Source organism: Ooceraea biroi, chromosome 2 (assembly GCF_003672135.1).
Source record: "Ooceraea biroi isolate clonal line C1 chromosome 2, Obir_v5.4, whole genome shotgun sequence".
Taxonomy (NCBI): domain Eukaryota; kingdom Metazoa; phylum Arthropoda; class Insecta; order Hymenoptera; family Formicidae; genus Ooceraea; species Ooceraea biroi.
The window spans coordinates 13,856,443-13,874,653 of NC_039507.1; the positions used below are offsets into that span (position 1 = coordinate 13,856,443).

At 32.3% G+C, this 18,211-nt stretch overlaps 1 protein-coding gene and 1 long non-coding RNA gene across 5 annotated transcripts; one reads left to right on the forward strand and one right to left on the reverse strand.

The window, feature by feature from the left end:
* Window positions 1–6,166: 6,166 nt before the first annotated feature.
* LOC105279209 lies at window positions 6,167–8,222 on the reverse strand. The gene is made up of 5 exons (XR_893895.3): window positions 8,087–8,222; window positions 7,804–8,013; window positions 7,643–7,732; window positions 7,436–7,543; window positions 6,167–7,356 (listed from the first exon to the last, which is right to left on the reverse strand). It is a non-coding gene; the product is annotated as an uncharacterized LOC105279209 (long non-coding RNA).
* Window positions 8,223–8,326: 104 nt separating this feature from the next.
* Window positions 8,327–9,855, forward strand: LOC105279208 (copper homeostasis protein cutC homolog). Of its 4 annotated transcripts, none has more exons than XM_026975383.1 (3): window positions 8,327–8,633; window positions 9,099–9,210; window positions 9,493–9,855. In XM_026975383.1, the coding sequence occupies exons 2-3, from the start codon at window positions 9,099–9,101 to the stop codon at window positions 9,828–9,830; spliced, it is 450 nt and encodes a 149-aa protein (XP_026831184.1). In that variant the 5' UTR covers window positions 8,327–8,633; the 3' UTR covers window positions 9,831–9,855. The 4 variants fall into 4 exon arrangements, with proteins under 4 accessions (XP_026831184.1, XP_026831183.1, XP_011337140.1 ...); XM_026975382.1 differs by having other exon boundaries at window positions 8,329–8,653; XM_011338838.3 differs by having other exon boundaries at window positions 8,333–8,633; window positions 9,099–9,855.
* The last annotated feature ends 8,356 nt before the right edge of the window (window positions 9,856–18,211 follow it).

Genomic DNA, 18,211 nt, shown 5'->3' on the forward strand with positions numbered 1-18,211 from the left:
CATCTTTGCATCGAGAGGGCCTGTGCTCGGCACTACCATAGCAAGTTTGGTGATAAAGGCTATATCATTGCTGGAAAGAATTGGGGCGAAGGTTCATGGCATCGTAAGTGACGGTGCTGCTCCAAACCGAAAATTTTTGAGTGAAATGGGAATAAGTGGAGATAAGGATAATTTGCGAAACTACTTCCTACATCCGACGGTCGACGATCGAAATATCTGTCTTCTCTGACACTCCTCATATAATAAAGACAATCAGAAACCGACTGTATAAGTTCAATTTGCAGATATATATTCTAAGTTTATAATAATATTCTGTATAGCATCTTAATCACAAAATAGAAAATACATATCGAGTAATTTGGCTATTTCACAGATGAATCTACAAGAAACCCAAATTCTATGGAGACATTTTGTACTGATGCACGAGAAAGATAAAACGATGCCAGGACAATTGCGAGTATGTCCAAAACTGTCAGCCAACCACTTAACTCTCACCAACTCGGCAAAAATGAGAAAAAAATGCGTCTCGCAGTCCAGGTATACTAGACTCGTTCTACATTATGAATCATTAGATTGATACTGATGAGTACAGAAAAATGCCTGCACAGGGATTAAAACCGAACAATGCCGACTATAAGGTCGTTACTTTATCTTTTAATAATAAATTCAAACACTGACAATCCACGAAAACAAATAAATAAATTGTAATCCAGAAATCACGTAGTTTGATTTTCTTTTTATGACAAATATTGCAGGATTCGCTGCAGAAACTAGATACTTGGGAACAGAAAGTGCGCGATCGATTGTTGCCAGAAACATCTTTTCTGACAAAACAAACAGCAGAGGGTCTTCGCATAACAATAAAATCTACGCTCGATCTTACCCAGTATCTTTTGCAGCATTGTGGATTCTCTTATGTACTGACTGAAAGAATCAATCAAGATGCTCTGGAGGTTCGTTTTCACAATCCTTCCTTTTTAACATCCATTTTTTTCACAATCGCTTGTTGTATCGATAACAACCTTAGCATGAAATGATAAAGGTTATTGGCTATATCTAATTTTCTAATTATTTTTTAACGCATTAAAATTACAATTTGTATATAAATAATCATCTCATCGCAGTAGGTACGCTTCACTGAGAAATTGTACATAATTTAGTTACATAATTATAATTATAATTATAATTTAGTTGCGTGACTTTAGTGCACGATAGATTTCAATTATCAGGTTCTGTACTAAAAAATTAGATAACCAAACAGTCTGTAAATACTATTGTAATGTTTAGAAAATTCGTTTTCGGAGCAATGCTAGCATTGCATTACCATTCTCACTGTGTTACTGATCCCATCATGCAAGATGGATGGCAAAAGCTATTTATTGCTTGAAAATTTTTCTGTTTCGTGGTGAATTTGTATTATCATTACAAGAAGAAAATGCGATCTGTGATATTTGTATTTTTCTTGTCAGTGTGTATGTCGAAGCATGGTTTTGTGCGCTTTCTGCTGCCAAAGTACCGTATCTGGATTACAGGGTTCTTTCAAAACTTTTTGAATATCAAGCTATCGATCGTGACATCTCTCGTGCTGCTTTATAAAAACTAAGCAATCATTTATGGTATTTGAGCCCTGAACATGTCGCATTAGCTTTCTTTGATCCAAATTTGTCATTTGAATCGAAAATGAAAATGGTCAATGCTTTGAATCGCGAAACAGAATCATCAAACGAAAATGAGAAACGAATACAAGTACAAATCGATAAAATCCCAGAAATTATTAACAACGGAATTGAACAATTCGTTTCCACCGAAACTAGAAGATTTTTCGAAAGATTTGATTTGAATAATGAATTTCTTAAAACAGAATCGTTGACGTGGCATAAAAATGAAAGTTTTGTAAAAGGTTTCGAATTAGTAAATAGATTGAAAGTTGTAAATGATTCGGCTGAGAGAGGGATCAAGCTTATGGAAGAGTATAATAAATTATTTACGAAAAACGAGCAACAGAAACAGTATGTACTTCAGATTGTAAGTGATTATCGCCGAAAGTTTCCAGGTTATAAAAAATCAAATACATGATCATTACAGTCTGTAATGATCATGTATTTGATTGGTGTAACCGAAAAATTTTATATCGTGAAAGTCACAGGAGAAAAAGAGAGATCGTAGAAATGGTTTTCATAAAAAGACACCCTACGGGGTCAAGAGCCTTTATAATAACACATATATTTCCTGGCTTTCTCGATGGTTGCCGCCAGTCTTAGTCTAGACAGTGAAGCTTATCCTTGTTATTGTTTCGATGTGACGGTCTCCTTCTACCAGTAAGAATTTTTTGGTTATAATTTATTTGGTTGAGACAAAAAAATTTTTTGATTTATTCATATTGCTTTTAGAAGGTGACCTTTTTATAATTTTCACACTTGATAAGGACCGAAAACGACGGTCGAAACGTTGTGTGTTGTTAACTACAGTTGCCACTTTGGTCAAATAAAGAAGATATATTAAAATCTAAAATCGTAACAAGACAAATGACAAAAACCATAGTGCAATTACAGAGGCAAGAGCAAAAATATTATAATGCAAGGAAAGCGAAAGAGTTGCCGCAAATACCAAATGGTTCCTTTGTTTATATACAGCATAAACCAGGGTCTAATTGGTATCCTGCTATAGTTTTGTGCCAAACTAGAGACAGGTCATATAAAGTTAAGTGTCAAAATGGTTCAATATTAGGTTAGAAATAGAAGATTTATAAAAGTTGTTAAAACAGCGACGTTAACAAATAATAGTGTAACAAAAACAAGATGTGAACAAGAAGGGAGAAGAATAGAACCAAAAATATATATTGAAATAGAGAATAGCGATAATGAAGCGGAAACAGAAGAGTATGAAGATGCGAGAATGAGTTTAGGATCTGAAGGAGCAGATTCCGAGGTAGAAACAGCTAAGGAAGTAACAACCAAAGAGAAAACAGTAAAGGAGGAACCAACAAAGAAAATAACAATAACTGCATCAGGTAGATTGAGTAAACCACCTCAGAAACTGAACCTTTAGGTATTAAGTGTCGGATAAGTGTTTGTATGTTAAAAAGGGGAGATGTAAGGTAGATGACATTAGAGATGCATGTGTAGATGACGTTAGGTATGTACGGCTCAGATAGAGAGGCCACGATAGGGAGGACATATTAAAACAGTAGTCTGTAACGAATCATAAACACGAGTATATTATTGAGACCCAGTTCCCATACACTTATATTAAAGATTAAGTGATAACATAAAACAAATTTTGAAACAAAGAAATATAGATTGTGTTTACTCTGTCCAAAAGAAACTTAATTGTGTTATTAAACTAGGAAAGGATTTGTTCCCAGACAGCACAAGGATGTCCTAAGGACATCCGAAGAACATCCAGGACGTACATGTGTAATATCCTGAGGATATCCCATTTTAATCCTCGGATCTCCTCTGGATATTCCGAGGAAGAGGAAATGATAGCCGTACATGATCCTCTAGAATATCGAGGGAAATCCTATGAAATATCCTAAGGATTGCTATAGGATATGTTTGGGATATTATTCGTACGTTTCAAGGACGAAACCCATACAGCACAAAAGCTCCAGGAGACGTCGCAGGGACGTCCACAGGATATATGTCCTAATTGATTTTTGTGCTGTATGGGTATTTATCAATTCTATATATCAGTGCCTCAAAGATAGACAGAGTTAAGTCACATTTTTGTAAAAAAATAGATTTTTATATTTTATGAATTACTCTCTAAATTTCGTGTAGTGGAATCTCACTCTTTTGGAATGAGATATCACTTCAAGCAATAATGATTTCAAAAGAAAAGAAGAAGAAAAGAGTACTGGATCGGTTTTCCGGGTGGTTATTTATAAGGTGATAACGCAAATGTTTCTTGCGAGAACGTCACGCCTGGCCTGGCCATCTATCGGTCGCTTGGTGAATTAGAGGCGGGAATCTCAGGATATCCTGGATGTGTTTAGGATAATTTTAGGACGTTATAAGCTATCTGATATAATATAGACAGGCCATATATTTTACAAACATCCTGTGGTTATCCAGTGGATATTTATGGGATATTTATATTTTATTACAATATTCAAAATTTCTAATTATGTGAAATATTCTACATAATTGAAAATAATTATAAATGCATACTAAATTTTCATAAAACAAATTTAGAATCATATCTTAAAACATCCTCGAAATATCCTGAATCGTCCTGGACATATTCAAGATGATCCTGAGGACATTTTGTGTTGTCTGGGTTAGCTAATAGTCAAAACATGTGCGTTGTCTATAAAATTAACTGTTTAAATTGTAAAGCTTGTTATATCGGACAAACTAAGAGGCATCTAGAAAAACGTGTTAAAGAACATAGAATGGATATTTTAAAACATGAAAGTTATCAATCGGTTGTTAGTAAACATAGAGTCTGTAATGATCATGTATTTGATTGGTGTAACCCAAAAATTTTATATCGTGAAAGTCACAGGAGAAAAAGAGAGATCGTAAAAATGGTTTTCATAAAAAGACACCCTAATGCGATCAACGTACAGAAAGATACTGATAATTTGCCAGATGTTTATGACTCTATTCTCAAACATACGTAGTTGTTTGTTTCGGTATTCAGTCGCTATTTGAACGCTGTGAATCATTGTCATATTGCGAGATGTTTCTCCACTTAGATCCGGTTATATTCAGCCAGTATGTTCTATTCTTTCTTCCTTTCTTTATTGTATTTTATTTTTCTTTTTGTTTTAATTTTTATATTAATTTGTAACCGTACATGTTTACAGAATGTAACTGATCCTTGTAATTTTTTCACTTGAAAAGGACCTAAATCAAAGTCGAAACGGTGTGCATATTTTCACCAAATATATTAGCCAGTTGATCGAAGAATAAAGAGTTTCTATTAATTAATTGTTCTGGCGTAACAATCGAATCTTTTATTGATATTGAGAAATATTTCAGTATATATATCTTGTCTAACATTATACATGATACGCTTTTTTATATGAGGTAAATGGAAGATATTGTTTCCATACATTCGTATGAAACGTTCTGTACTGTGGCATATTATAGTCACACTTTTCGAAGGTGTTATCAATGCACCCCAGTTTTTTATCGTTATTAATCTATTATTGTTTGTATCATTTTCTTTTAAATATTGTATACATGTTGAGCAAAAAAGTTTTTTTTTACTTTGCGTACACCAAAAACAGCTATATATTGCACAATATCTGATGCATATATGTATAGACAGAGCGTCTAGATTACTAAATGAATGTAAGGCTGTTTCCTGCTCTTCTTTGCTATTATCTTCTGCTTCTACTATGCTATTTATTGTCGTATTCTCAATAGGTAGAATAAATGTTGCATCTAATATTGAACAGTTTCCATATTCTGATTCTGCGATTTCATGATGTACTATTAATTTCTTATATGCAGTCAAATTGAGTACATGATGGATTATTATTAAATCCATCACAACTGCGTATAAAACTAAACAAATTTTCTATGTGGTCCTGACATAATTTGTAAGTTAACAAATATTTTAAATTGTATGTATTATTTAAATGCTTATATAATTCTATTGAATTGCGTAATGCTGTTATAAAACCCAGAAAACCTCTGTGTCGTACACAATGTATTAATTTTCTACCATTCATATTACGCAAGCTATTAACATAATGACAGAAATTCTCTATAAATGCTGAATAAATATCTAAGGTATTTGCAGAAATTGGTTGATTGTATGGTTGTTTTGAAAATTTATTGTGGCTATTTAAAATATTAAAAGCTTTATTAAAATAACTACAAAATTCTGCTGTTGTCATTGCTCCAATGAAAGATGCATCAATGTTCTCGCAGAATATTAAAGCATCTGCTACGCTTTGACTCAATGTTTGAGCAGCAAGTCTTACATTCATTATTTCATTATAAAAATCAATGTGTCTGTTTGTTAACTTTGTTGCTGCTCTAAGACCTTCAGCTTTTTCTTTTTCATGTAACTGTTTTATATATTGCCATTTTATGAGTTGACCCTGTTCGTTTTGTAATACTTTTATGTTAGCTAACGCGTTTCTTGTTAATTTTAGTTAGTTAATTATATGACAAGAGTCGAAAAATAAATAAATTTGTTTTAGTAACAGGATGCTGAACAAAAGGCTTTAAGTTTTCTGGATGAAAACTTGCACCTAGTTTTTCACATCGATTTATTTACATGTGTACCATCAAATGTTATTGAATGCAAAATTGTTCCTGTTTCGTGCAATAATTTGAGACATATATTTAATAAATTAGCACGTGCTAATAAATGTAATTTCGTGCATTTTTTAGCAGTTATTGAACAGTTTTGTTACATTCTGCCCAGTAATTGACGAGTAAAACTGTTGGGATTCCGATCAAGATGTAACGTTTTTCCTACAGTTACTGGCCACAAAAGATGCACAAAATCTGAACTCATTTACTGAACAAAAACTGAACAAAAAGTAGACAAAGAAACTATTTAACCTATTACTAAGCAAGTTTACTGCTCATAAAATGGGCTTAGTAAAACTCTATCTAGTTTTTGTCCATTTCCTACATAGTATTGATACAATTTATGAGAATACAGTAATACTAGACAGTAACTGCTTGGGTGTCTAGAAAAACTGCACAGATTTCTACTAGGGTATAAATAAGCTTTACTTGAGTACAATTGCAAGGTAACCGCAAATTTTCTGAGCTCCGGTGTAAATCGTGTTTTTTTTCTTCAAACTTGCCATGATTAAGTCAGATAGTGCAGTCGAATATTCCTATGCATGATTAACAAATAGAATAAATTAAGCAATTGTAGTCATCAGTTAATTTTTCAGTAAATCAGTCATATCAGTAAATATTTTCGTCAACAGTTAAAGTATTGGTTGGTGGCAAAGTAATTACGTTATTTGCATATGTTTTTATGTCCAAAAAACTTTTGCACTAATGTAATAAATATAAACAATTAAATGTACAAATTGTTCTTCAATATTACCTATTAATAAATGTACAAATTAATAATAAAATATGTCAATGTTAATGTACCGTTAATCTATGAGCCGCATTTTCAGATATGAGATTTTTTTGTTTCAAATGTAACACCAGATCCTGTAATGATGAGACTTTTTAAAGTAATCTTCTATTCTTGTTTTGCAATATCTTTATTTTCCTTGCTTGCTCATTGGTACTTTTTTGTATTAATCGTAAATTTCGCAAAGCTCTTCGGGGTGTAGAAAAATGTTCTGGTGTGAGATCTCCTATTCTTGCAGGATGCCATATTTTATTAGGAATGTTGGACATCTATGTATCTTCTAATTGTCTATAAAATAATTTACAAATATAACACATACTTTTCTGATCAAGCATATGTAATGGAATTTTAAAAATATAAAACATACCGCTTTGATGGTATTCCTGACAAAGATGAATTACATTCTGTGTTAGCGTTCTCACCAGGCAGCATTCTTAGTACATTACATTCTTCGTTACATGGAATGGTTAATTCACTAAAATAATTTATGCAATAAATTATATATATATATATAGATTAGAAAAATAATACTGACTCTTATGGATAATTTAAAAACAAAATTACAAATACATACCATGAAGAAGATGTAGTTTCGTATGCGCAATCTTGATTTTGTTCTAATGTAGTAGAAGCCACATCAACTTGAATAGAAGTGTGTTCGATACTGTTTAATAATAAGTTTTTTATAACATAATCTTTTCATATATTATACAAGTTTTAATAACAAAATCTTACTTGTTATTCCTTGTTAAATTATCTTTTTGATTTCATGGGAATATTGATGGTATCGCTGATGTTTTTAATAATTTTATACCATAATCTCTATTTGGCATAACACTATTTGTTGTAAAATGTTCGGAGCATATACGAGCTGTTTTAGAAACAGGTTGCTGCAATTTACATACTATTTGCCAAGCTGTTCGAGAGTTTGTTGTTTTTGAAAATCTGGATAACAAATTTATATTTATTGCACATCTGTTATAATTTATAATGTATTATTTCATTAATGCATACTTACGCATGAAACGATATTCCACTAGCTTTATTATATTGTCTTTTGCAAATACAGCATTTCATTACCATGGTGCAGTAATAATATTCGTTACGTTAAAGAGTTTAGGTTACGTTTGCTCAATCTTTGCCTTTCGCGATTGTGCGAGAAGAAGCGATAGGGACAGGGAGTGGGGAGGCCACAGTTGAGACAGAATATATCCACCTCTCTCTTAATCCTCCTAGCACGCTTTTGCCTATGCTTAGCGTATAGGCAAGGCCTCTCCATCAGTATAACCTCTATGCTCCTACTCTACTTCCAATGGAAACAGTACATTAAATTCGATCCGCACCGAATCAGGATCGGATTGAAGACCTCAATGGAAACTAGACCAGTGATATCGCGAGCGTATCATTCAGCTATTCAACGCAGAATCCATAACGGAATTTGATCCATCAGAAGCAAATGCCTCAACTGTTGAGTCTGCTGAATGCAGTCTATGTTATTTTCAAACAATTTCGATGTGAACAAATCAAATTTTTAACTGTAGTATTATAATAATATCAACCAATCAGTGAGTATCTGATAAAAAAGGTTAGCCATTCACAATTTATCTATTCCTTTCCAACAATGCGACACTACCAGTCTATAAAGATTTATTTCAGTATGTTATAGAATTCAATGCTAATGACATATATTTTTGTACTTTGATATTATCAACTATTTAATAAGAATGCATAGCATATTTTTTCAACTATATTACTATTAGTAATATTGTGGTGGTAATTAATTCGCATGTTACGTAGGAGTTTGTGATTATACATTAACAGCATATTTAGAACTATAATACAATTTTCATGATAAAATGTTTTAGTTTTTGATTTTACATAAATTAGTGATGCATGTGCTATAATTTACATTAACACAATTCAGCATAATATGTGTAGAATGAAAATGATATAATATTTTCTGATTAAATACTGTACATGATGCACTATTGTTGATTTATCAAATTTATCAAGTTTTATAAATTTTGCAGATGGAAATCTGTGTCGACTCTTTAGAATCTGCTAAGAATGCAGTTGAAGGTGGTGCCACCCGGTTGGAGGTTTGTTCAGCTCTTTCGAAAGGTGGTTTAACGCCAACTCCAGGTGTGATTAAACAAATAAGAACCTTTGCAAGAATTCCTCTTTATGCTATGATTCGCATTCGTGATGGTAACTTTGTATATACTGACGAGGAAAAAGATGCCATGCTGCATGATTTAATGATTCTCAAAGATCATTGTGTAGACGGATTTGTTTTTGGCGCATTGACTCTTGATTATGAAATTGACATTGTTATATGCAAGAAAATTATATCTGCCGCTTGTCCTTTGCCAGTGACATTTAATCGCGCCTTTGATTTAACAACTGATCCATTTAAATCATTAGAAATTCTTGCCAATCTCGGTTTCAAGAGGATTCTGACATCGGGACAAAAGAGTACTGCTGTGGAAGGATTAAAACTGATAAAAACATTGGTGCAAAAATCCTATAATTATGGGATAATAATTATGCCTGGAGCTGGTATCACAAAGAATAATATTAGCAAAATCATAGAGTCTGGTGCCAAAGAATTTCATGCATCGGCGAAACAAAAAAAAAGAGTTATTCATGATATAAAAAGTATCAAGATGGGCATTGATGAAGAGAACTTTGTTAATATAACTGATAAGGAACTTGTAAAAGAATTAGTCACTGTCATTAAAACTCAGTGTATTGATTCATAAAATAAAAATGAATTTTATGAAGATATATAGAGAGTATCAATCATCTCTCACACTTACACACACACACGCACGCACATACGCACGCACGCACAAAGAGAGCGAGAGCACATAGTGTTCAAAATATAATTAAAAAATGGCAGATTTTCTGTATAGATATCTTTTAGTCTGAACGTATAGTTGACGAAAAGATGATTAAAAGATGTCTTATGTCTCACTTTTATGAAAATTTAATATTGCAAATCATTGGGAAAATACAGTAATTCAACACTAGCAGTAATTCAATACTATTTTGACTAGTATTATTTCGTTCAATCATTGGTTGTAGTACTGGATAAAATCACTGATATTGATGAAATTTTATTATTAGATACTTATATATTGAGAATTAATATTATTAATAAATACTTATTATTATTATTAAATTAGTCTTGACTCTACTTGTTTTATTTTTAATGGACAATCTTATGAGCAAATTTATGGTAGTCCCATAGGGTCTCCTCTTTCTTCTATTGTAGCCGATATAGTTATGGAGGACTTAGAAACTTATTGCTTGTCGATGTTGGATTTTAAAGTACCTTTGTTTTATAGATATGTTGATGACATATTTGCTATTGTTCCGAAGGATAAGCTGTTCGACATACTAAAAATTTTTAATAGTTACCATCCTAGGTTGTCATTCACATATAAATTGGAGAATAACGGCACGTTGAGTTTTTTAAACACGACTGTACATAGAATGGATGGTTTTTTGCTGACTAATTGGTATCGAAAACCGACATTTTCGGGACGATATATCAATTTTTTCTCGAATCACCCTATGAAATATAAGATTAACACTATTATTAACTTAGTGGATCATGCAATTTTATTGTCGGACAGCCGTTTCCATGAAACAAATATTAAAATAGTAAAGGATATCTTATTAAATAACTGTTTTCCGATTGAATTGGTTAAAAGGGTGATCAAGCAGCGTGTTGGGAGACTCAGGGTGCAGACGAATGACGACGTAGAGACATTCCATGACAGTAACAGAAAGCAAATTATTACTTTACCGTATTGTAAATTTTATAGCGACATGATTAGTTGTAATTTACGCCGAATGAATGTTGACGTTGCATTTAGTGTGCCAAAAAAACTCGATTGTCTTATACGGAGAGGTAAAGATAAATTGGAATTCCGAAAGCAGACGAATCTTGTTTATCAGATAAATTGTAGAGAGTGCGACGCATTGTACATTGGACAGACCAAGAGAAGTCTTGAAACTAGGGTTGGCGAACATAGACGTAATATTAATCTATCGTAGAAATATCACTCAGTAGTGACTGAACATTGACTTTCGGGTAACCATGATTTTGATTGGTCTAATTCGATGGTGTTGCACAATGAAGAACATTGGCGAAAAAGACAGATCGCGGAAATGTTTTTATTGAAAAATTTTCTGATAATACTATCAATTTACAGACATACTGAAAATCTGAACACAGGGTATGACAGTCTTATTCGATCGTGTTGATTCGTCCTTCATTACCAAAATGTTTTGCGTGGGTTTCTGAATTTATCGTTGCCTTGAGAGTTGACTTGTTTTTCGGACTTATTATTTTGTCATTGCTACTCGTGGGATCTAGACGCGCTGTTACGCGTCTTGCTTCTTCGGATGGCTGTACTGTAATTTTCCTGTTATTTATAATTATTGTGAGTATTATTATCAGTTTTAATATGTAATGCGGTTAATTTGTCTAAATCATTATCAATTTGTATGAAAGTTTGTAGACTTGAAAAGGACCACAAACCGTATGGTCGAAATAGAGACCCTCTAATAAGAGTCTGGCCATAAGAGCGATTTCGTCAAAATCGTGCGAGAGAGAAAGATATATATATTCGCTACGCATGTGCTCACGCATGCGAATATATATACAGGGTGTCCCGGGTTTTAACCGACAAACTGCGGGAGCATATTCTACTAGTGGAAATAAGAAAAAATTCTTATATCGAGTTTGCTTAGAAATGCTTTATTACAAAGTTATAAACCAATATTGAAAAGAAATATGAGATAAGTAACAACGGAACATAGTGTAGAATTTGGAAGGTCGAAGATGTTTATGTTACGTGTATTCACATGCATTCATGTTCACTATGTTGAAACGATTCAGTATGATTGTTACTTTCACAACAGTAGCTGTTAGATTTCAATCGTCGTGTGAACTAGCAATTACTATCAGAATGCCAAAAGTGCTTTCAAATGAGGAATACACCGATATTCATTTCGTGCACGAATTCTGTGACGGAAATGCACGAGCTGCCGTACGAGAGTATCAACGTAGATTTCCTAACAGGAGAGTACCAGATAGATTTAAAGCAACGAATTACTAATTCAGTTACTGAGATGCAACAAAATTTTCAGGAATGTCGTACTGTAACAAATTCTGTACTACGTCGATGTCTAGCTTGTATCGATGTGCAAGGACAACATTTTGAAATGCGTCACTAAATCATTGCGTAGATAATTTTTATTTTTGCGAAAAAATCCGTTGTTACTTATCTCATATTTCTTTTCAATATTGGTTTATAACTTTGTAATAAAGCATTTCTAAGCAAACTCGATATAAGAATTTTTTCTTATTTCTACTAGAAGAATATGCTCCCGCAGTTTGTCGGTTAAAACCCGGGACACCCTGTATATATATACATACTCTTATTAGAAGGTCACTAAGTCGAAACGTCGTTTGTTGAATAAAGGAACGTTACTGCCGGTCGAATATTTATGTATTATCTACTTTGTTATAAGTACCGGCGCACTTAAGGATTCATATTTGATAAATACTTATTATTAATAAATGTAATAATTAAATACTGAAAGAAACAGTAGCGTATTTCAATACTAGTGTTAAAATATGGCTATAATACTTTTTTTTAATTAATGTAATCATTAGCTAGATAATTATAATAGATTTAAGTGGAAAATAAAATCTGTAATATTTTAAATTAATCTTTTAATTATGTAAAGAAAACGGTTTTAATATTTGAAATACTATTTTAGATATAGCTATTTAATGTATCTTAATGTACTTTAGTACATATAGTTTTATATGTAGTATTTCTTATTTTTGCTTGTTTAGTGTTTAACAACTAAAAATTGCTGTGCCTGTGTTGATTGTGAAGTAATTGTCCTTTGCTATTTTATTTTACCTTTGCGTTTAATTGCTTTATTATTTAGTTTGTTTTTTATAACAATCTTAAGTTTACCAAGTTGTACTTCTTTGTCATTTTTGTTTACTCTAAATTCATACCTGACGCTGACATATTCTGAAAGAATCTTTGTATATTATACACATATTAAATATACTGAAAAGTAAAACTGAAAAAACTTCATTAATTTAATTAAGAATAAATTACCGATGAAAGCATCCTTGACAGTAGAATTCAACTGTTTTTTCTATTTGATTCCACACACTTTTTTTGGAAATTGCTCACTTCACCTATCATGCTATATGTCCCCATTTCTTCGAAATGAAAACAATTCCCGAAAAGACAATATTTTTTATTAATATTATTATAAATGACATAGTATCTTTAATCAAAATATTTTCCGCCATTATCTACTACTTTTTGCCATCTTTCAGGCAAAAGATGGATACCACGATAAAAGAAGTCTTTGCTTTTAGAATGAATGAAGTTATCGATGAATTGTTGTACTTCCTCAACATTGCGAAATCGTGTACCAGAAAGACTGTGCTGCATAGAACGAAATAAGTGAAAATCTGATGGGGCAACATCTGGAGAATATGCCGGCTGTGGTAGGACTTCCCATTGCAATTCCATTAAAGTTTCCCGGGTCATCAATGCAACATGAGGCCTGGCATTGTCGTGAAGAAAAATCACTTTGTTTTGTTTTGTCGCAAAATATGGTCGTTTCTTGATCAATTGCTCATTCAACTGCCTCAATTGTCGATTGTATAATTCCGCGGTGATAGTCTGAGCTGGTTTTAACAGCTCATAATACAGCACCCCTTGCATGTCCCACCAGATACACAGGAGAGCCTTATGACCATGGATATTTCGTTTTGGTTGTGACGTAGAGGGTTCTCCGGGGTTTACCCATGATGTTTTGCGATTTGGATTATCATAATAAATCCACTTTTCGTCTCCGGTCACAATTCGATACAAAAAAGACTTGTGTTTGTGTCTATTGAGCAGCGAAAGGCAAATGGTGACGCGGCTGGCAATAGCGTTCTTGGATAATTCATGGGGAAACCATTTTCCTTCCTTCAGAATTTTCCCCATCTCATACAAGCGTCGAATTACAGTGCTCTAATTAACATGTAGTCTTTTTGCAAGTTCTACACTCGATTGAGTCGAATCTTCTTGTAATAACGCTTCCAAATCATCCGAACTCATCTCTTGTGGCCGCCCGGCACGCTCCTTGTCTTTCAAGTCAAAATCACCACTTTTAAAGCGTCGAAACCACTCACGACATGAACTTTCAGCTATCGTCCCCTCATCATAGTTTCGCAAATGATTCTGGTTGCTTCAGCAGCTGTTTTGCGCTGACGAAATAAAAACAGCATACATTAACGAATATGAGTTTTATCAACTTCCATCTTCATACGAATTAAAAATGTGGTTATGTCAATGAAGATGACTTATTATGCGTTAGTTTTTATGCAGGTTAACCAATATTAACATAACAAAATAGAAATGCATCGCAACTCTCATTTAAATAATTTACAATGCCATCTATATGTGAACGATGGAAACTTTTGCATACCCCTAATAATTTTTCATGCTGGAATAATGTTGAAAAAATATGTACTAATTGTGGTGCTATTTCTATACTTGAAAAGATTGACATATAATAACAGGGAGTATTATCATCTTATAGTTATTGTTATTTAAAATTACTGATACAAAAATTATAAAAATAACGGATTTAAAACTTAAAGCTGTACCCACGGAACAGATCTCTATTGGTGCGAATATGTATAAAATTATTAGTGGAAATTTTCATCAAGGGGAAAGTACAATTGACGGACATTATACAAACATAGTAGTAAAGGTACCGAATGGCAATTAATAAATGATTCAAAAGTGCTATAGTACAGTTGGCCTCGAAATGCATATATATTTTTTGCAGAAAAAATATAAAAAAGTTTTACAAAAGTAAAGAGATCCCTCTAAAAAAACCTTATAAAGGTAAAAAAATACGCCAAGTACAAAAGTGCAACAGTAAGAAAGCAAAACTAAATACGATGCAATCCATAGTTAACTAGCCAAGTACCTAGAAGCAATTCAGTTTGAGGATTTGTAATTTGAAATAATACTTGGCGTGCCCGGGTCGCATTAAGACGTGCGTCCTACCTATAGGTATAATTTGTGTAAACTCTATCTGTAAATTATTTGTATTGAGTGAGTAATGAAAAGGGATACTTATAATCACTTTACTAATGTGCAAAACTGTAAACGTATTTGTTTTAAAATTACCAAATACAAAATATTTAGAAGTCAGTAGAGAAAATACTCAAGGCAGTACAAATTTAAAAGAATACATGTCCAATGTGACCCGGGCACGCCAAGTATTATTTCAAATTACAAATCCTCAAACTGAATTGCTTCTAGATACTTGACTAGTTAACAATGGATTTCATCATATTTAGTTTTGATTTTTTATGTACTTGATGTATTTTTTTACCTTTGTAAGGTTTTTTTAGAGGGATTATTATATAAAATTATCATTATAAATCATTATTATAAAAAAATACAACTCTTAATCCATGTCATTAATGCAAATACTAAATACATAAAGGAAAAAAAATATAAAAGGTTTACAAAAAGCAATGAGATCCCACACAAAGACTTCACAAAGGTGAAAAAATACGCCAAGAACATAAAAAAATCCCAACTTGTACGCAAAAAGTTTAAAACAAAATATTTATAAAAATCAAAACTAAATATGAAATCAATAGTTAACTGGCCAAGTACCTACTTAGAAGCAATTCAGTTTGAGTATTTTATCCAAATGTTTTCCATGCATACTCTCTTATCTCATAACGATATTGAAGTACTTGGTGTGCCCGGATCGCATTAACACTGTGCTATTTATGATTTGTATTTTATATGTAAGTTATTTGCCTATCGACTAAGTAATGAAAAGAGATATTTATAATCACTTTGCTAGTCTGCAAAACTATAAATGTGTTTGTTTTTTAATATTTCCAAATAAAACGATTTGTGAGTTATTATTGAAAATCTTGAACACAGTACAAATTTACAAGAATACATGTCCAATTCGATCCGGTCACGCTAAGTACTTCAATATCGTCATGAGATAAGAGAGTATATATTGAAAACATTTGGATAAAATACTCAAACTGAATTCCAGGTACTTGGCTAGTTAATTACTGATTACTGATTTCACATTTAGTTTTGATTTTTATAAATTGTTTAAAACTTTTTGCATACAAATTGAAAATTTGGTAAAAGTTTACCTTTATACACCACCCTCCAACTAACCTTCGATTGACCTTGACCTTGACCTTGACCCTTAAGGATGTCAAGGCCATTGACCTTTTCCGTCGGTCATTGTTCATTAAAAAGTTATTAACAAAAGAACAGGGTTGGGTTGGGGTAGGTTATATTTTTTGGAAGTGGAGCCCCCCCTGCGGGGAGGCGGAACACACTGTATCCACGCATGTACTTTGCACATTGTTATCTGTATGTTGTGAAAAAAATTTTACTCTATTCGATATTAGTAGTTCCAAAATTGGTTAACGGATATAGAGTAGCCATTATTTTGAAAAATTGTGGTATTCGTTCATTGAAGCTGTACTGCTTCTTGAATACAAATTCAGCTAAATAATGCATATAATGGTTTTGCGATGTTCCAAAACGAGGTAAAGCAGCACACATATCACGCCACAATCTTTCAATATTTTGAGTGTGTACACCCGTTTTAGGATCTACAAAATTCTGTGAATAATTCATTGTCTGATGTATATAATTAAATTCAGTTAAACCGGTATATCCCTTTCAAGAATCACTGTGAATTATTGTGCCAGGTGCAATATGTTGTCGAATAATTGTAGTTAATGTTGCTTCAGAACGATCTTCTATAGGTATAACAAATATGCGGTTACTGTTTCTTTCAATCGCACCAAAAATCCACTGGCCACGAATGACTCGTCCACGATTGTATTTTCGTCGACCAATTTTAGCTTCATCGACTTCTACTATGATCTCAGGACCGCCAAGTAGTTTTCTATCATTTTCTACCCATTGAGCTAATAACTATACGCAATGACTGATATAAAATGTACCGATAAAATTTTGTAAAATAACATTCAAATTTTTACATACCTCTCGACAAAAGTTAGTCCAATCAACTACAGATTTAGACGACATTTCCAGTTGTTGCATTAAAAATCGATGCCTTGAAGGTTGCATCATCAGAAAATATGCAATAAAGCGGCATGTCTTTAGAAATCCTAATTGGGATCTTGAAAACCATGTCCCATTAAAAGGACTAATAGAAAAGTTGCATATTTTCCTCATTCTCTTGAGTTTTCCAATTGATTTATAGTAATGGTTTGTACATTGTAAAATAAGTAACTCTGAACTGTAACGTAAATGAACTACTTGCTGACATCGTGGACATACGATTTCGCGATGTAACACTAGTTGATTACACAAATAATCAATAAGGTTGTAATAATCATAAGAAAGATGTAGAAAATCGTGCAGTAACATGTTTCTCTCTGCTAAATCACTCTGTTTCACTCTGCCAAATCAGAACTACGAATGCTTGAATCTGATAACACGTTTCCTCTTCAATGCTATTAGGTAATAATCCTATCATACAAACATATCGAAGCGTGTAAATATTATTTCCGTATTTCAGGCAAGTAAATCTTAGTTAGCGTCGATAAGGTGAGCAGTAAGAGAATGAAGTATGAGAATTTGTAAATTAGTAACAAAACAAGTTTGAATAATTATGCACATAAGAAGACATAAGTTTCGAAAATATAGTAGTTATTTTGAATATGAACAAACAAAATTTATTTAAAGCAGTGAATCATTAATATATAGAATAGTTTGTTTATAAATACAAAGTATTCTTTATTTTAACCAAAAGCACAAAACAGGTAAATACAAATTATTTTCTGCTTTAATCGAAATTAAAGACTTTTTCGAAACTACTTTAATCGAAAGTAAAAAAAAATAACTTTAATTTTAAGACTTTTTAATTGGGTTAAAATTAAGATCTAGCATCTCTGTAAAATAAACATTGTAACTATATACATGGCTGCGTCTAAGTCGTCCAAATTCCTACAAAGTATAAAGAACAATAATATTTATTTGACATAGTTATAACTTAACATTAAAAGAAT

What these genes read in the sequence shown, in the direction of transcription:
- LOC105279208 (XM_011338838.3), top strand. Translation starts at nt 9,099, where the DNA reads ATGGAAATCTGTGTCGACTCTTTAGAATCTGCTAAGAATGCAGTTGAA.